This window comes from Micromesistius poutassou, assembly GCF_964030765.1.
Source record: "Micromesistius poutassou genome assembly, chromosome: 4".
In the NCBI taxonomy this organism is placed as follows: domain Eukaryota; kingdom Metazoa; phylum Chordata; class Actinopteri; order Gadiformes; family Gadidae; genus Micromesistius; species Micromesistius poutassou.
The window spans coordinates 20194018-20214017 of NC_140274.1; the positions used below are offsets into that span (position 1 = coordinate 20194018).

The following is a 20000-nucleotide window of genomic DNA, read 5'->3' on the forward strand; positions in this document are numbered from 1 at the left end:
ACCCCTCCCCCCCCCCCCCCCCTCTCTCTGTCTCCGTGTTTGTGAAGCTGCTCTGGGTCTGCTCCGGATATCCTCCCAGCTCTCCCTGTGGACGGTTGTTAAAGCCCCGCTGGAGGTCATGTAAACACTGGGCCTGACGGGCGTGGTCCTCCAGCTCCAGATGGTTCTCTCCCCTCCCCCCGCGGGCTGAGGGGGGTCTCGGGGCCTTCAGAGGCCTGGCCTGGGTCCAGAGGAGCTGACGGACGACGTTCAGGTCCCAGATTACAGATTATACCACCAGGTGTGAGTGTGATCAGCCGTCACGAGCCGTTTTGGAAATCTGCCTCTTCTGACATCACAGGTGGGCGTGTCCACCCAGATGTGTGCTGGATTGGTCAGTCTACCAGCCTACCCAGTGGACCGTAGCAAACGTTGCTCATCTAACAACGTATAGATGAGCGGGTGTTTTCTAAGAACCGGACTCGTTACTGATGGACGAGCCCCGGCTGGGAGAACCCGCCGTCCCCCGTCCCACGCAGGGTCTGTCCCCCCCCTCCGGTGGGGATCAGCAGCCGAGAGACCCCCTGTGGACAGTGTTGCCAGATTGGGCCAGATTTCGCCGCCCAATCTGGCAACCCTGGCTGCCAGATTGGGCGGGAAATCTGTCCCCGTCCGGCAACACTGCCTGTGGGTCTAGAGGGGGCGGCCTTGAGAGCTTCGGGGTACCAAACCCGGCAGAAGACGGGGGGATGGACGGACTCAGTGTAGTGGGACCACAGTACGGTAACCATGAGGCCATGAGCTGGAAAGATCCATGGATTTCTATTGAGGATCGTAATTGAAGTCGTTTTGTTTTAGTTTGAAAAACACCCTCACCGGACCCTTCGGGTCCAGGACTTTTATGCAATGGAAAAAGAAACTAACTTTTGCACCTTTGTAAAGCATTTGAACCCCGCCCCCCATGTGTCCCGCGACACATCCATCACCTAGAAGCAGCGCACCTTGGCTTGATGTAGATATAGATGGAATAGAGGTACATGCTTTTCACAGCATTCTTTTGGTTTTGGATAGGCTAAACTTGCACAAGTGAATTTACAAATGTTGCTGGTTACAGGCAGGTGTGTGTGTGTGTGTATATATATATATATATATATATATATATATATATATATATACACACCCTGCTTTCAAACAAAGAGCACATGAGTTGAGTTGGAGCGACCGCACCACGGAGATGCTTCTGTCTTTTTGAGCAGGGTCACGTAGTTCCCGTTATGGGATGGAAGTGGTCAGACTTACCGGGAGGTGGAGAGACAGCTATATGTGCCAATTTAAATCCTATTTTTTGACAAGTATTTATTTCTCGACAGTTTTAAATGACTTTTTCCAGTCTAGTTTTATTTATGTACAATTTGATTCTCCGTGAAGAAATCTCCTCGGTTGGTCACCGGAGAAGATGGGTCATTTTCTTTTCTTAACACTAGAGCTGATTTCTGTTGTTTGGCTGAGTTTTGAAAAGTCTGTGCAGTTTTGTACAAAGTGATGTACTTGACATTCTACTTTATATTTCTGTGAATAAAACGTGATCAAACTGTAGCAAAATGTGTGTTTATTTTGTTAATGACAATTTGGAGTTCCTTGTTAAATACAGCATGTTAACATTGTGTTTGTCGATACATTTGAACCTTGAAAATAGTGTTAACTCGTATTAAAAACCTTCCCTATAGACCTTAACAAAACTCTTCAAAAAGAAAACGAAAATTCTCTTGTGGAGATATCCACGGGCTTTCAGAGAAACTGAAACTGAAACCAAAATGGTTGGATTCATGACGCGAGCTCTTGGCTTGGTTGGTTTGTTTTTAAACAGATGTGCCTTTGTCTACTGATCCACTGTTACGTCGGTAGAGTGAAGGAGAACACCACCCCCTAATGATACCTAGAGGGAGCTCATCGTTTCAATGGCCGCCAAAGCCCCCTACAGGCCACTAGTTGGAACTGGAAGGAACGAGAATTAAGAATGAAGCACATTTTTCTTTTTTATATATTATATTTATATATATATATATATTTCATGTATTTTATGTTTGTTTGTGTAGAATAAATAATAACTTGAATAAACTCATCTCATTATAGCATATTACATTACAAAAAAAAACACTTTCTTTTATTGGAGCTTATTTGTTTAATAAATTCCTTCCTGACAGAACGGTGAATTAAAAGGAGCCCCATTAGGACCATTCCCATCAGTACATTGTACCCAGTATGTATTCAGCAGGTGAATATAAACCAGTTCGTCCTGTTGATTTCAGTGTTTTGATCCCCGCGACTCCAACTGTGGGCAGAACGTCTGCACAGCATCCGTCTTCAACCTCAACACCTCAACACAAATCACTTCCACCGTTTACCTCGACAATAAATAGCTTTAATCATCTAGCGTTGTGCGACATCAGCCACCAATCAAAGCAGCCCGTCCTCCCTGGAGCCTCCGACCCCTCCTCCCTGGAGCCTCCGACCCCTCCGACCCAGGGCCTCAGCGGGCATTCATCAGGATCAGCCCCCCGACGGCCAGCAGGAACCCCACCGTCACCTCCATCATCTTACTCCGCCGCCACTTCTCCAGGCTCCGCCTCCGCTGCTCCTCCAGCCACTCCCTCCTGGCCCGCGCCCGCTGCTCGCGCTCCAGCTGCTCGCCGTAGTGCGCCCGGTAGAACGCGTCGAAGTCAAACATGGGCCGGCCCCCGACCCGCGAGAACTGCTGCTGCTGGTGCTGCTGCTGCTGCTGCTGGTGGTGGTGGTGGGGGCCCTGGGGCCCCGGGCGCCTGCCGGGGGCCTCCTTGGCCGAGGCCCTCCCGGTGCCGTTGAGGTCGGCCGGGCCCAGGATGCCGCTGTCGTACTTCCTGCGCAGGGCGAGGTTCCCCAGCACGCTGTACGCCTCGCTGACCTCCGAGAAGCGGTGGGCGGCCTCCTCGTCGCCCTGGTTCTTGTCGGGGTGGAAGAGGAAGGACTGCCTGTAGTAGGCGGTCTTGATCTGGGACTGGGTGGCGTGCGGCGACACCTTGAGCAGGTCGTAGTAGGCCGTCCTGCTCCGGTACAGGGGCCCCGCCTCCTTGGTGGGGCGGCTGCCGTAGCCTCTTGGGAGCTCCAGGAGGTGGAGGTGACGGGGTTGAGGTCTGAGTGTGTGGCCTGTGGTGAGCGTGCTGAACTCTCTGGGGTGTTGGGCTGAGGTAAAAGTTTCAGAGCGGACAGCAGCAGCCTTGACATCTGCTTTGCTGCTCCAGCAGGTCATCCTACCAGGCAGCAGACCCACCCGGACCCCCGGCTGAACACCGGGAGATCCGTGCGACGCTGTTTTATGGACGTGCGAGTCTTGGACCAGTTCTACAAACGGGTATACACCGGGACCCGGCGGTATCCAACCCCACCGTGCCCGGTTTTCAGTTGCATGTTTTATAACGGAACGTTTTCGAGTGTATGAGCGCCTGTCTGAAGTTGTTTTGATTTTTGGAGCCGGCTTATCTTCGCACAGACCTTCATCGGACTCCGCGGCGCCTCCAGGACCTCCAGCTCCGGCGGGTTCACAGCCGGAGGACCGAGCCGCAGCTCGGACCGGGAGGACGGGTCGCCCCCGGGCCCGCAGCAGGGCGGACAGCCCGGGAGCCCCGGTGCTCAGCCTCTGACTGACCTCTGCCATGTTCCCGGCGCCGCCAGGGCCGGAGGAAATAACACGGAAACACGGGTCAGGGTATCCGGTACGTCCGCCGCAGACCAATCAGGATCCATGTGATCGGGAAGTAGTTGTCGAAGCCGACCAATCATAACGAGGCGCGGAGTAAACAACAAACGAAAGTGTTGTTTGATCGCTAATCTGTTTATTACTCACACACAAAGTGTGCTTTGGTTTATACGAGACCATCAGGGTCCTTGTTCCCCTCCCAGTATGACCAGTTTGTTACCGCAGCGGACGGGACCAGTGTTGCCAGATTGGCCCTATTTCCTACCTAATCTGGCCCAACCTCCGGTCAACACCGAAGGGGACCGTCCCTTTAACACGCACAGGGCGCATGTCGTGACGTCACGTCCGGCCGTCTCATATGACGTCAGTTATTTTCACGTGTGGAGAGACGCGACCACAACATTAGTTAGTGGTTAAAATTATACTTTCTGTACTCTTCATCCCAGCCGTGGTCCTACACACCGCCGAGCATGGCGAGCGGTCGCAGGCCGGAGCATTTGGCTCCTCCAGAGATGGTGAGAGACTCATGAGAATCGTCCTTTTTGATTAACGTCATTTGCATTTCATCACAGATTCTCAGCTAGACTATGATTTAAACCGTGTATTAATGTGCATCTCCGTGTCCGAAAGCTTTGGATCTACCTCTGAATGTACCCTGTGACCGTCATTGTTTGACTAGAACCATCATTGACATTTGTGATCTCCTTTGGTTGACGTGACTGCAGTTCTACAACCAAGAAGAGGCCAAGAAGTACTCTCAGAAGTAAGGGCTGATGCTGCTGCTTTATACATGATGAGATAAACCCTGTTTATCTATATGAAATGCTTAAAGAGGACATATACCACCAGGTGTGAGTGTGATCTCACACCTGGTGGTATAATATGTCCCCTTTTAAAATCCTGGTTTGCTCTATGAGGATTTAAGTGATATTATTGTTAAAGTCCTGTATTTCTCATCTCATCGTGGATCCCAGCTCCAGAATGATGGAGATCCAGAGCCAGATGTCCGAGCGCGCCGTAGAGCTGTTAAACCTTCCAGAAGGACAGCCCTGCTTTCTGCTGGACGTCGGGTAAGGAACACACCGACCTGGAGAGGGAATTGATTTTAACTGGGAAACCCGTTCTTTGTTCAATATTTTCAAACTATAATGAATGAATAACTACATTCTATTAGAGGAAAATGAAAATACTGGATGTATAATACTTAATCTATAGCTTGTCAGGGGGGAGAATTGTAATTTCAGACTTCCATTTGTTCGTGTTTTATCTTTGAACCGAGTACACGAGGATCACATGGTTCCTACCGCTCTCCTCTCCCCCAGGTGTGGCTCAGGGCTGAGTGGAGACTTCCTGTCAGAGGAGGGTCACGTGTGGGTCGGAGTGGACATCAGCACCGCCATGCTGGGTCAGTTCAGGTTCACGAGGCGCCCGGCACTCAAGTTACCTTTCATCTGCCTCACATTGTATTCGCTAACATTTGTGTACCAGTTGGATGCGTAAGTGTGTTATTCAACATGTATACTACATATATGTAATAATAACAACATGAATGTCAAGACATAACCAAGCAAGGAAGTACGAACGGTAAATTTCATCACCGGAATTATTTTGTTTTCTAGTAGCCGATTTGCTCACAGTAATATATTTGTTAAGCTGGCTTCATTACATCAAATATAAACGTACTCGACTTAAGCTTGTTGGACAGGCTGCCTCAGAGAGTGTGTGTGGTGGGGGGGGCAGGGTAGGCTGCCTGCCTGCCTGCCTCAGAGTGGGGGGGGGGGGGGGGCAGGCTGGGGGCTCGGTACTGACCGGCGCTGTCTTGTGTCCTGCAGACGTGGCCCTGGACCGAGAGGTGGAGGGGGACCTCGTGCTGGGGGACATGGGCCAGGGCATGCCTTTCAAAGCCGGCACCTTTGACGGCTGCATCAGGTAGAGGCTCCACCGTCAGAGTGAGGCTAAAGTTACATTCATGTTCCTCATCCTCACATCATTAAAGGAGTGCTATCATGCTTTTTACTGGTATATGACGTATGTATACATGTTTGCAGTGGGGGGGGGGGGGCAGAAGTGCAGAAGTCGTGCCTCCCGGCTACCCGCAATTTTTTTTTTTAACTTCTTGGGGGTACAAATTTGCTGACGCACGCACAAAGCGTTCGACCAATCGCAACAGAGTAGGCGTTCTGACCAATCACAGCAGACTGGGCTACTCGGGAGTGGGGCCTTGAACAGTGTGAGAACAATATGGGGTATTTCTAACATACAGGCATGTTCTAGTAGTATTCTAGTAGTACCCCCAAATGCAATTATTAACCCTAAAAAAGCATGATAAGGGATCTTTAAGTCACTTGTGCATTCCCTCTAAGCTTTGTTTGTCTGTGTCCTAGTATTTTAGCTGTACAGCGGCTCTAGCCTCTAACCCTGCTCTGTTTCTGTGTCACAGTATTTCAGCTCTACAGTGGCTCTGCAATGCAGACAAAAAGTCCCACAGTCCTCCCAGGAGGCTCCACGTGTTCTTCAGTTCCCTCTACTCCTCCCTGGTGGGTTCCTGTCCTCGTTGAAGGCCGAGAACTTCATTCTGAATCAGTTGTTTTGGTGGTGACAAATGATGTCATCCTTATTTCTCTTTCAGTCGAGGGGGGGGCGAGCAGTCTTCCAGCTCTACCCAGAGAACTCTGAACAGGTGTGTGTGTGTTTGTGTGTGTGGGTGTGTGGGTTTGGTTTATTGACAAACCTATTGCCCCCATTGTTTTGTGGCTCCTGAGCTGACCTGAGATCTGACCTTCTCCCCAGCTGGAGCTCATCACGTCCCAGGCCATGAGGGCGGGCTTCAGTGGCGGCATGGTGGTGGACTACCCCAACAGCAGCAAGGCCAAGAAGTCCGTACCTGTGCAGTCTTTGATTCAGCTAGCATGACCCAGAGCTGCGCTCGTCTCTGAGGACTTCGTCTCATCTGAAGTCGTTCACTTTGTGTCCTCAGGTTCTTCCTGTGCCTCTTCGCCGGGGCGTCGGGAGTCCTCCCGAAGGTAAGCCTCTCGGAGCGCTGGGCCAGATATCGGAGTGGTTTTCCGGTCTCCTCGGTTGTCCTGACTTTGCTTGCTGAATGTGTTCCAGGGGCTGGGATCAGAAGCATCCGACAGGAACGTTCCGGACCAGGTCCAGTTTTCAGGACAAAGGTACTGACGGTGTTTGGCTCGTGAACATGAACTCGTATCGCATGACTCTATGACGATGCCACGGTTTTATGCTCCGGTCTCGGCCTCCAGTGAGAGCAGGTTGGATCCAGCCCTGCCTTCGGTGAGGTGTGAGACCCAGAATAAACGCGCTCTGATGGGTCGTCGTCCTGTCTGGCTCAAAACTCAGCCTGGCAGATTTTCCTCCCCTCAACATGTTTTAGAGCTGTGTTCAGGACACGCGGCCCTGAGCCCACTCGGTCAGCAACATACACACAAACAGGCGGCATGTGGCTCAGGAGGTGGAGCGGGTTGCCTAGTAAACAGATGGTTGCCGGTCCGATCCCCGGCTCCTCCTAGCCGAGTGTGGGGGTGTTCCCTGAGCAAGGCACCTCACCCTGACTGCTCCTGACTGTCGCCCTGCATGGCTGACATGGCCGTCGGTGTGTGAACGTGTGCATGAATGGGTGAATGTGAGGCAGTATTGTAAAGAGCTTTGATTGGCCACTGGTTAGAAAAGCGCTGTATAAATGCAGTCCATGTACCATTTACTTACAGCCGTGTTCTGCTGAGGTCACATGGCCCCTGAGCCGACTCAGTCAACAACATTCGCACATCACCTCAATCCCAACGGTGTGTCTTTGACACGGAGGTGTTTTGAAACAGCTTTAATGAATACTAATGTTTCCCTTTTGCTGTACTCTGAAGAACGCGCTTCAAGAACCTGAAGGGGCGGTCGCTGAAGAAGGGGAAGGACTGGATCCTGGACAAGAAGGAACGCCGGAGGAGACAGGGCCGGTAGGTGGGGGGGGGGGGGGGGGGGGGGACGTTGTATCTGAAATGGTCTGCTTGATGATCAAGGAAGTAACGCCATGTCCTTAGAATCTATCAAGTCCAGTTTCCAAGTCCTGTCCTGTCGGCTTTTCTTCTGCTCAACTTGTATTGAGTGTCGTCATCTTCTCCTATCCATCCGTCTCCATCCGTCTATTTATTTAGAAAATACCTCTATGTTGCGAAACCTGAAGCAACCATTCTTTCACATCTGACGTTTGATGTTGGAGTATTGCAGAGCAGCAGTACCTAAAGCAGTAGCAGTGTCACCTCACTCTCATAAAGTGGAGTTGCTGGAGACTAAAGGGCTGATTATGGTCCCATGTTCACGCAACGCAAGGGGGTCACGGACCCCTTACGTCCTTTGCGGACCCTCCTTGCGTCCACCGCAAATGGCCGGACGTGCGCCTCACAAAAATTGTAACCTTCCGTCGAGGCGACGCAGCCGCAAGGGCTGTGATTGGTCCACTCAGTAAAAACCCGACGCAGAACCATAAAGCGTCTGCGTGGTCGTTGCGTTGCGTGAACGTGGGACCATAATCAGCCCTTTGCCACGACGTTAGAGAGCGGCTGAAGCACGTGTCCACTCTGAGATGTCCTTCCTTCCTCCCTCCCCCCTTCCTTCCTCCCTCCCCTCTGCAGAGAGGTCAGGGCGGACACCAAGTACACGGCGCGGCAGAGGAGACCCCGCTTCTAGCGCTGGAGAGGGGGCGGACCCTTGGTCCCGTCTGAAAACACAGTCCGAAACAGGTCTGACAAACTGGGGGAGATGTGTGGTGAGAACTCGGTCCACATCAATCTTGTTTATGGGATCGACACATTGACCACGCAACCGCACGAATCCAAGAGCTATAAAGGTGCAAAGCGTATGTTGTGTGGAATACAAAATAAAATAACATTTTAAGATGTACAATTCGAGAGCGGCACATTCAAACATGTAATTGAGCTTTATTTGACTTGCTTGATGTCTCTGTGCTGTTTAAAGGGAGAAGTTATCCCCATCTCCTGCATACAAATTGTATTAAAAACCTTTGTTTTCATCATTGTGAATTTCAATTATTTCGACGGGATCTTCGGGTTCGTTATCATTATGTGACTGTTTAAATATGAATTGATAGCGCCCGTTGCCTCCAGATGTCACTATTTCGCCAGACGCAAATCGTGCTCCAATCTGAGACTTCATTCCACTCCTACTGGGCGTTATCGCCTAACCTTTTCAATCGATAAACACAACCAACCTCCATACCACTGAAGTCAGCCATTTGGTCAACCTTTTGAGGCGTATATAGGACAAAAGGTGCGATCCCAGTGGACAAACTCTTCTGAAGATATTGATAAGGCCAATTACGATGATTTGGAAGGAAACCGGGGTGTCCAATGGGTTAACAGTAAATGGCCTCGCCTCACCTTTTATCCGCGTCACCGGGATGTAAGTGGTCCCACCGCCCCATCAGTCAGACGGACGGGGAGACAGACGGTCGCTCGCCGGTAGAAGACGCTCACGCACCCGGTCGGACGCGCCTTTAACGGACTGCGCGCGTGGAACCGCACGACCACCGCAAAAAACAACAAAGACTCCGAGCGCGGCGGAGGGCAACGCGGAAACTGTCCAGAGGAGCGTCGGCACCGGAGGCGACCATGAAGGACCGAATGCTAGAACTTCGGCACGTAAGTGACTGCGTGTTGTTGTGCGTATGCATTGGTTTAGGTCGGTTGTTTGCACTGGACGGACCAGATTCGTGTTCTCCAAACGCATGCAGGCTGTGGTCGCAGTTGTTGGAGCGAAGTGGAGAGCGCAACAGTTGTGTCTCCCACATGTATTCAAGTAGGCCTGCAAACGCTGAACTCTGTGAGATAACGTCCTCCTGTTCAGTCAGATCGTGTGCTTCTGATCATTAAACCACATCAGTCCATAAGATGGTGTGCTTCTGATCCTAAAACCACATCAGTCCATCAGATGGTGTGCTGCTGATCATTTAACCCCATCCGGCTCCTGCTCCAGATCCAGTGGGAGGTTGAGTGGCCGGCAAAAGAGCGTCGATGGTTCGCACCACACGGCGCCAAACGCGTCGAGATCTTTATTAAGCCAACGTGAAAAACAAGGGACATAATGTTTACCGTTCTGTCCTTCATTATCTTTATGTTATTCATGTTATTGTGCCGGTTATACCTTCATGGGCGTGTAGGATACACTGGAGTACGGTCAAAGCCCCGGTGGTCCTCCGTTAGTGCGCGTCTCCCTACCAGTTGCATGTTGAATGGTTATTCAGGCAGAAAATAACGTAACTTATCCATCGAGAATCGAAATGGTCAAAGTTGGAGGTTCAAATATGTGATAAAGCCTACTGCGCTCAACTGGTGGGTATCAGTCCCCGCTGGGAGACCCGCAGACCTCCAAGAGGTGGACCCCCAGAGTCCCCAGACCTCCAAGAGGTGGTCTAAGATCCCCAGAGTCCCCAGACCTCCAAGAGGTGGTCTGTGTGTGAGGCTGGGATCATAGATAGACTATAACCTCGCATTGGCGTCCAACTACCCCTGGTATCGGCATGCTGGCTTGTGTCATATCATAAATAAATAAACCAGTATTCATGGGTTGGTTTATGTTAGTTTAATAATCATTCCGGGGAGTGGACTGACGCCATCATAATATTCAAAAATTGTTTTCGATTTGCAAAATTAATTCGTGCGAATGCGGCGTATTGGTGTTTATTATTGGCTATTATATCACGTCTGTTGGGGAAATGGAGCCATGTCAGAACTGTGTAAGTGGCGATTAAGTTGACGAGAAAGCAAGGCGAAACAATCTGAGAGTCCTCCGTTCCAATCGGTATCTAGCTATGAATTGGCCCCAGGGGGACTTTGATTTGGCGTGTGTGTGTGTGTGTGTGTGTGTGTGTGTGTGTGTGTGTTGCAATTATTTTCAAATTTGCCTGCGTTATTAAAAAATTATGTTAGACATGGAGGAAACGACAAAAATACTTGGAGCTCTGCCCTAGAGTGGAACTGAAGACTATCTAGTTTACCACAGCCGCTCTCAACCAAAGTAGTTTAACTCAACTAAAAAAAACAAATTAAAAAAAGATAACATCTCCATAGCAAGAGTTAAATGTGGTCCCCTGGATTTGAAGAGGCTGGTGGAATGCTATGATCTTATTTGACTGCTCAGCTGAGAGAGAAATGAATAATGAATGAGTTTTGCTTGTTCATTATAATCCACATGACTAATTAATAATCTGCCATTTTTTTCCCCCCTCGCGTTTTCTCTGAATAGTTAATGTCCTAAATCCTATGAAAACATTGTCGCCTTCACAAGATGGCGGCCAGCGAATATCATGCGTCGTTCCACCATTCCGTCAATGTTGTCGACACGACGAAGGGGGCGAAGTCTACTGCGTGGAGGATCAGGCTGCAGCCGGCGAGCACGGAGCGCGTGGGTCCGCCTGTCGGGTGTGTGTGTCGCCCCATGTGCCCGTGTGTCATCGCTTGGCAGCCATTGAGTTATGCTGTGTATGTTTCAGAGAGCAGGCTTTGCTCTGATTGGTCCATATGCTCATAATGAGACATTATGGAGTCGACACCTCCTCCCCCCCCGCCCCCACCCCCTCCCCTCCCCTCCCCCCATCCCTCCCACGGTGGTCTCCCAGCCTATAAGACGCCAGCGTCAACAACACACACGTCATGCTTGTAATGCTACACACACACACACACACACACACACACACACACACACACACACACACACACACACACACACACACACACACACACACACACACACACACACACACACACACACACACACACACACGGTGGTGGTGGTGGTGGTGGTGGTGATGGTGGTGATGGTAGTGATTATGATGGTGGTGGTGGTGATGGTGGTGATGGTAGTGATTATGATGGTGGTGGTGGTGGTGGTGGTGATGGTAGTGATTATGATGGTGGTGGTGGTGGTGATGATGATTTGTGAGTGACGATTTTTTGTCCGAATCTCCCCAAGAGGTTGGGGTTAGTCTCAGCACGGACGTCAAGGTTACGTCAGATATGTCTAGCTTTAGCAGGTCGTCATGCTGAACTTAAAGGTCCCGGCTGTAAGGGTGACCCCCCCGTCCGTCCGTCTGAAGGCATGCTGTCTGTCTGAGGGGCTGTCCATCCTCACTCACTCTGGATTCATGTAGTCATTCAACGGCCGGAGATTACGTTGAATGAATGCAACCCCCCCCCCCCCTCGCTCCATATATTTAATTCATGTTATATTTACAACGTGGTTCGTATCACACATCCAGAGTAAGACTGATCTGATAGGCAGTAACTCGGGAGGTGGAGCGAGTGTCGATGTGTCCCCGAGCGAGACGCCCTCACCCTGACTGAACTGGCTGTCGCCTTACGCGGATGACTCCGCCGTCGGCGTGGGAATGTGTGTATGAACATTTGTAAGTCGCTTTGGACCAAAGCGTCTCAAGTGACTCAATGCCCTGAACGTAAACGATCTGGAGGGCTTGGAACGTTTGAGGGAGCAGAACTCCCCTGAATCAGGGAGACCAGTGAAGATCTCATCTGAGCACAAACACATTGAGCTGTGATTCACACCTCCGTCTCGCTCTCCCTTCAGCTCCTTCAGGGAATCAGCTGTTGTTATATTATAGTACACCTCTTCCGAATGGTATTTTGTAGGCCTGGGCATTGAAACAATAAATGATCGTATCGTGATAGACTTTTGATCAATATCAATATAAAACATGTTCAATATATATCGATAAGAGACTGGACCACCAAATCTAGCAGCTGGGTTTGTTATACAAACACGGTTCCATACTTATTTACAATATTTGAGTGTTTTTCATTGTTGTATCGACATTGGAGTATTTATCAATGAAGAACAGTGGAAGGTCATATTAAGTGTTAAACAGAAGTGCTTAAATCCAGCATGGTAATTCATAGTCTTTTTAGGTCATTCAAATTATCAATAGTTACCTATAACGATCAATATGATCAAGTTACATTGTGATATGTCTTTCAGCCATATCGCCCAGGCCTAGTATTTTGTGTGTGTGTGTGTCCGTTAGTGTGTGTGGGCATTCTGTCACTATCTTTGTGAGGTTAGAGTGACACATTAACTAATAGGAAGGCTTGAGATAAAAGAGCCTGTGTGTGTGTGTGTGTGTGTGTGTGTGTGTGTGTGTGTGTGTGTGTGTGTGTGTGTGTCTGTATCTGTATCTGTGTGTGTGTGTGGTGCCTTTAACTGTGCCCTCCCTCTCCCCTCTCATTATGCCTCCTCTTCCTCTCGTGAGCCCGTCTGCCGTGTCCCTGACCCCCCCCCCCCTCGGCCCCCCGCCTCCTGGTTGCCTCAGCGGGGGGGGGGGGCCAGCCCTCTGAAAGCAGGCAGAGCCGCTGCGGGCGGAGAGGCGGCGGGGGCGGTCGGAGGTTGTGTGTGCACTCATGTCCCACTCAAGCCCCCCCTGTAGACCCCCGTCACCCCCCCGCCCCCCCGCCCCCCCATACACCCCCCCTGCTGGGGCGGCTCTGATCCGTATCGATGTTTCCCTTCTCTGCGTTTGGTGTCCTGTGGCGGGGATTGTGTTGTGGTCATGAAGGACAGCCTGCCCTGTGATGTCCTCGCATCTACACACGCACACGTCACGTTGGATCAATATTGATCTTTGGGCCTAAATCTAGAATGCTATATAAATAGTATTTATTGTGTTGTCCCATACTACATCTCTCCCTCTCTCACGCACGCACGCACACACGCACGCACACTCACACACACAAATGTATTTATGAAGACACACACACACACTGCCTGCTTAATTGCACTTAATAAGCCATAAATTGAGTGTGACCGAGCTGGTATTCTCCCAAAGACTCATCAGTCTTTGCAAACACGGCCAGCGAGCGACTGATCCGGCGTCCACCGCCGGCTGCGGCTCATTGTTTACACAGCAGTGAACCATTCAATCACCACGGCGCACTTGGCCGCGTCGGCCCTTTTATAGACATGCGGGTTTCAGAATGAGCTGCTGGCTTCCACACTTGAATCCGAATGGGGATGTTAACGGTTTATTTCACACAGAGCTTCGGGGCTCACCTGGTCCGGCTGTTGCCGCAAAGACACTTTTAGGAGTGCGACCGTTTACCGCCTGCCTGGCTGTCGCGTCTCTGCCGATGTCGGAATAATGACGCGTTGTGAGGAGTCTGCTCTCCACGTCTAGTATCGATCTCCTGTTCAACCAAACGGTTCTTCCACGTCTGCTTCCAGTCCACCGTGGCACCTTGGTGGTCATCTGAGTCGTCCCTCACTTTTTTCTACCATTTGTTCTTTCCTCCAGTTCAATCTTTTGAAATGGCGGCATGTGGCTCAGGAGGTAGAGCGGGGTGGGCTGGTAACCGGAAGGTTGCTAGTCCGATCCCCGGCTCCTCCTAGCTCTGTATAAATACAGTGAAGAGAAAAGAAGAACTGAAGGTGCCCTCTGGTCTCCCTGGTCTCCTCTGGTCTGAGAGGCATGGATGAGAGGGTTCTGGTTCTCCAAGAAGGTGGACCTGGTCCTCAGGGTCCTCTCCCTGACGGTGGACCTGGTCCTCAGGGTCCTCTCCCTGACGGTGGACCTGGTCCTCAGGGTCCTCTCCCTGGACCATGCCCCCCCTCATCCTCGGCTGTCCTTCGTTTATCACTCTCAACAGATCGACTTTGGATGAACTACCTTCTCTATCTTCGTCTCGCCCCCCCCCCCCCCCTCTCCAGGGTGATCCAATCAGAGGCGGGCTACTGTCAGAGTCTCTGTGGATCATTGGGTTACAAAGCGGAACACTCTGGATGTCTTCAAGGGGGGGGACAGCTCAGGCTCAGACGCCCGCCTGTGTCATTAGATCTCAATCGAGGCTCTGTGACATTTCCTCTGCCCTCCCTCCCTCCCTCCCTCCCTACCTCCCTCACACTCCCCACTCCTTCCTCACACTCCCCTCCAGTTCCACAGTCCACACACACACACACACACACACACACACACACACACACACACACACACACACACACACACACAGAGCCGGCCACCTGCAGTCAGCAAGCTGCATGTAGCGCCCCGTTCAGAGCGATAACTGAAACCAGCAGGACCATTGAGGGCGGGTTCGCCCACGCGTCGGACCAGTTCAGGGCGGATTTCATTCAATGGTGAGAGAAGGCAGACTTTATGGATTTGTCTCCATTGGATTACGGCGCCTTTATTCCATCACCTAATGGACTCTGGTCATACCAGGGAGATGGGCCAGGGAGCATGCTCACCATCGCACTGCTGGTTGTGTTGTAGTAGCATGCCTCCTGAGGTGTTTACCACAACCCGCAGACCGCATTCCACCTGCTGCTCCTCCTGCTCCTCGTTTCCTTCTCCTCCTCCTGCTCCTCCTTCTTCTCCACCAGGGCAGGGCCGTGTTGGACCCGCGTCAGGTGGTGGAGGTGAGGTAGGGAGTGGAGGTGAGGTAGGGAGGCGGGTGGAGGTGAGGTAGGGATGCGGGTGGAGGTGAGGTAGAGAGTAGAGGTGGGGGGGGGGGGGGCTGGAGGGTAGGGAGGGGGGGTAGAGGTGAGGTAGGGAGGTGAAGGTGAGGTAAGGATGGGAGGTGAGATACGGAGGTGGGGGTGAGGCGGGGGGGGGGTGGAGGTGAGGGGGGGGGGGTCAGGCTGTATCCGCAGTGTAAACGAATCCGGCTTCAGCCAGAGTCCTAAGGAGGGATTTCCTGTAATGAAATCTTGACTAATCAGATGATTGATGAGATGCGATGTTTAACCGACCATCACTTCAAGGAGCACAGTGGTGGGGGAGGAGCCAGGGGTGGCCTTGATATTCAGGGGAGAGAGAGAGAGAGAGACAGAGACAGAGAGACAGAGATGTAATGGAGTCCATGTTGTGTGGGCACGTTGCTGTAATGGGATTGTAGAGCGAGCGGCGAGAGTCTGCAGGGATGAGGAGAGGGAAGGAACCGGGGGAGGAGGAGATGGAGAACAGAACACGGATAAGGAGAGACGGGGATGCATTGTGAGAGGGAAATTGACGAGGGCACACGCAAAAAAATCACACACACACGCACACCTAACACAGCATGTGTTGTGGCGGTGTCTCGTCTTCAATTCACGACATTCCTACTTGTACACCAGGGGAAGATAGGCGTGATAGCACATAGCCACCAGCTAGGCCTGATAGCATTGACCATGGTAAACGGTCTGTTCTTGAGGAGGTTCTGAAACGAGGAGAAATGTCTTCCTGGTTCTAATGATATCTAATGCTATCAGCAAAGGCTTGCTAATGCAGAGGATCCATCTCCCTGAATTAAAAACAATTAGCGTGTGTCCAATACTTCACTGTGTGCCTCCTGTAAGTCAATTAGCCCCCGCCCATTGACCGGTCTTCACTTCCATCTAGGGGTGTAACATACACAAGTACAAAAGTCCCGATTCGGTACGTACCTCAGTTTTTAAGTCACGGTTTGGTATGTTTTTCGGTACAGCAGTTTTTATTATTTTATTTTTATCAAACAATTGGATTTTGATTTGATTTATTAAATTGTATCAAACTAATGCCTTACACAAATGGAAAGACATAAATACAATTGAGGATAAAAACACAATAAAGTCCAGGACTTATTTCCATTGTGTTCCTCAACACAAAACATCAGGACAAGACAAGACACTCACAGAGTGTGTGATAATCAATAAAAACTTTAGTCAAAAAATTATATAAATATATTTTTTTTTTCTTGGTAGGCCTACGTACCGAAATGAAACGTGCATCGAAACCGTCGAAACCCGCACCGAAAATATTCGGTACGAATGAGTGCATCGTTACACCCCTACTTCCATCCCTCCCGACGTACGACAGGCTCTCACGGTCCAGACTCTGGTCTGCCGTTGATCGGCTGCTTCTGTTCGGTTGGTTTGTGAGGAGACGTCGGGTGACACACGGTTTACTCAGTTCATCCTCTGGCGCGGCTACCAACACTGAACCACAGGGGCGACAGTAGCTCAGAAGGTGGAGCGGGTCGACTGGTGACCAGAAAGTTCGATCCCCGGCTCCTCCTAGCCTGAGTGTCGAGGTGTCCCCTGAGTGAGACGGCTCACCCTGACTGCTCCCGACGAGCCGGCTGTCGCCCTGCGTGGTCGACTCCGCCGTCGGTGTGTGGATGTGTGAATGAACGGTTGTAAGTCACTCTGGATAAAAGCGTCAGCAGATTGCCGTAAATGTAGATGTGACCCAGGAGGAGGAAACGGATGAGATGCCAATCGAAAACGGCTCACTGTCCAGAGAGTAGAGGACTGATTATGGTCCCACGTTCACGCAACGCAACGACCACACAGACGCCTCGACTCAGTGGTGAACCTTTATGGTTCTGCGTCGGGTTTTAGTGAGCGGACCAATCACAGCCCTTGCGGCTGCGTCGCCTCGACGGAAGGTGACAATATTTGGGAGGCGCACGTCAGGCCCTTGCGGTGGATACAACAAGGAGGGTCCGCAAGGACGTAAGGGGTCCGTAACCCCCTTGTGTTGCGTGAACGTGGGACCATAATCAGCCCTTAGCGGCTCTCCGCTCTGCTCTCTCCGCCCGCCCGCCACCCAGCAGTAACTGCCGGGTGGGCGGCGGACCCCCCTCCCCCGCAGACAGCAGCACGCCTGCGCCACCATGACCATGGAAATGTGGCTGTCATTATCCGCTTGTCAGCGCTGGGGAGGCGAGAGACACGAGTCGTCATGTGAAGGATAGGACAGAGTGATTGTATTCACAGGGAGGAGGACACACGAACATCAAGTGTTGTGTGGTGCTGCTCGATTATGGAAGAAATCATAATCACGACTATTATTTTTGAGTTTGAAAACATCGATGCAATATTCAGCATTTCTCTCCAAAGAACACTTGGTAACTGAGAACTTTGAAATTTAACAGAATCGAAAATAATGCACAGATATGTATCCAGCAGTTCTGCAATTTCTATAAAACATTTAATGAATAAAATAAATATACCCCAAAAAAAACTTGATTATATTAGTTTGGTGATCGTTTGACGCTTCAATCGAAATCGCGATCAAAATTAGATTCATCGGCCAGCCCTAGTGTTGTGTTGTGTGTTGCGTTACGGCTGTGGATGAGAGTGAGGGCGCGTGTGCGTGATGATGAACGTTAGCTGACCTACAGTAATGAACGCAGCTCAGCTCGCAGACCCGCACGGACGCGGTGAGTCATTTCTGATTGGACCGGGGGCTGTCTTTGTCCACCAGCTAGGCATGGTAGCACATAGGCACCACACACACACACACACACACACACAAAACACAGCATGGTGTTGTGGTGGTGTCTCGTCTTCAATTCATGACATTCCTACTTGTACACCAGGGGAAGATAGGCCTGATAGCACATAGCCACCAGCTAGGCCTGGTAGCACATACACATACACTTACACATACAAAGTCGTTCATCGACACAGCTCTTCAAATGAAGCGTGTTCATCGCCCCCCGTATCAATCCTAATCGGCAAATGCTCTTCCGAATACGCATAAATAACACACACATAAAGGGAGTGATCAAACAATTGTAACAATAACTCCAAAACAAATGCTGCCAGATTGTACGATTGTGTTGTACTGACACAACGTGTACGGATCTGACAGCGAGGCTCACCCAGACATAGGACGGCGCTGGTCAGCATCCCGGTGACACCCAAGACTGAGCAGAACCCTCGGGCGGAGAGGAGGCTTCCATTCAATTCAACTTTATTCATATAGCCCTTAATCACAGGTACAGTCTCAAAGGGCTTAACAGGCCATGTGTTTATGACCCCCCCCCCCCCCCCCCACCCTAGCCCCCCAGAGGGCAAGAAAGAACTCCCTAAATTAGCAAGGGAGAAATCTTCAGAAGGAACGCAGAGTCTGGGATCACTCCTTCCAGGGATGGTCAATGGGAGTGCAATGGGCCATAATTAACATACATACATACATACATACATACATACATACATACAAACATACAAACATACAAACATACAAACAAACAAACAAACATAAGTGCATAACATTAAATCGGTGATGGAGTCCTTTAGAGCTGATCTCTAGCGCCCCCTGTGCTGAGTGTGAGCCAGTGCCTCTCTGCTTCCCTCTCGGCGCCGTGCCTGGAACCACTTGGCAGCGTAGTCAGAGGCCTAATGACGCCAGCGCTGCTCCTGCCAGGGCCCAGACCCGAGCGGCCCCCGGCCCCGGGCCCCCAAGGGGGGGTGGACAGATAGGTTAGGAGCCACGCTGCCAAACATGTCTCCGCCATGGCACTGGGCTTCTGACCATCAGTGCTTCTTGGCTGTGTGCATGTGTGTTCTGTGTGTGTGTGTGTGTGTGTGTGTGTTCTGAGTGTGTGTGTGTGTGTGTGTGTGTTCTGAGTGTGTATGTGTGTGTGTTTGTGTGTATTCTGACGGTGTGCTTACATGCCTGTGTGTTTGTGCATTTCTTAGTGTGTATGTGTGTGTGTATATGTATTCTGACAGTGGGTGTACATGCCTTTCTGTGTATGTGGAAGTGTGTATGTGTGTGTGCGTGTGTTAGCGTACGTGTGTGTGTATGTGGCAATGTGTGTGTGTGCCTAGCTAGGAGCATCTGCTCCGCTCCTCTCAGAGGGAAGGAGTTCAGAGGGCCACACCCTTGGTTCTCAGTCAGTACGTTTACATGCACAGCTTAATTCGATTAAAGCCATAGCTCGATTATGCTCCTCAATTGGACAACTGCAATTGTCCGTAAACACGTCGGGAGAAAAAAACATTTATTTTGACAGACACCTTTTTAAATAAATCGCAGTTTCTCGTTATCCCTTATCCGACGGCGGCGACAACAACAAGACTATCGTCTCCTTCTACTTCCGGCTCACGGCCCCGGGAAAAGATCTCGAGCATGCGCAGAACGCAAATCAACGCATAAGCCAATTCGATTGGCTACATGCACGCTTAGCTCGACTATGAATCGTCTTAACTCGACTATGAGTAAGCCAATTCGATTCGAGTATAGCTCGACTAAGGTGTATACATGCATCTTAGTAATCCAATCATAGTTGGACTAAGCCAATAAGTCGACTTTCTTGAGTGTCATGTAAACGCACTGAGTGGTGACACTCGCTAGGCCCAATCAGACCCCAGACATCCCCTCGGCCTGCTGGGGCCCAGCCCCTTCCCTTCCCTGGGGGAGACTCCTCCAAGCCCCCGTTTTCTGGAAGGCTCTCCCTCCTCCTGAGCTCTCCCCCCCAGAGCCTCCAGGCTGGTGGTTGATGGGCCC

At 50.9% G+C, this 20000-nt stretch overlaps 4 protein-coding genes across 5 annotated transcripts in view; 3 read left to right on the forward strand and 1 right to left on the reverse strand.

The window, feature by feature from the left end:
* Positions 1–821, forward strand: part of sh2b2 (SH2B adaptor protein 2) — a gene marked incomplete at its 3' end in the record, with an annotated part of 11941 nt that extends 11120 nt beyond the window's left edge. Inside the window, exons 4-5 of the mRNA XM_084466424.1 lie at positions 80–120; positions 677–821. Of these exons, the coding sequence (XP_084322550.1) occupies positions 80–120; positions 677–821 (186 nt within the window). The remainder of the gene's footprint in view (positions 1–79; positions 121–676) is intronic.
* Positions 822–2144: 1323 nt separating this feature from the next.
* On the reverse strand, positions 2145–3897 carry dnajc30b (DnaJ (Hsp40) homolog, subfamily C, member 30b). Its single transcript, XM_084466472.1, has one exon. It carries the CDS (start codon positions 3668–3670, stop codon positions 2510–2512), a length of 1161 nt encoding a protein of 386 aa, XP_084322598.1. The 5' UTR covers positions 3671–3897; the 3' UTR covers positions 2145–2509.
* A 178-nt stretch (positions 3898–4075) lies between these two features.
* bud23 (BUD23 rRNA methyltransferase and ribosome maturation factor) lies at positions 4076–8756 on the forward strand. The gene is made up of 12 exons (XM_084467522.1): positions 4076–4227; positions 4438–4475; positions 4687–4782; positions 5035–5117; positions 5545–5641; positions 6153–6249; positions 6342–6392; positions 6503–6588; positions 6690–6735; positions 6824–6885; positions 7591–7680; positions 8356–8756. Exons 1-12 carry the CDS (start codon positions 4183–4185, stop codon positions 8408–8410), a joined length of 846 nt encoding a protein of 281 aa, XP_084323648.1. The 5' UTR covers positions 4076–4182; the 3' UTR covers positions 8411–8756.
* A 222-nt stretch (positions 8757–8978) lies between these two features.
* Positions 8979–20000, forward strand: part of stx1a (syntaxin 1A (brain)) — a 35920-nt gene continuing 24898 nt past the window's right edge. For both annotated transcript variants that reach the window (XM_084466588.1, XM_084466587.1), the window contains exon 1: positions 8979–9381. In XM_084466588.1, coding sequence (XP_084322714.1) covers positions 9352–9381 — 30 coding nt within the window. In that variant the 5' untranslated portion in view covers positions 8979–9351. The remainder of the gene's footprint in view (positions 9382–20000) is intronic.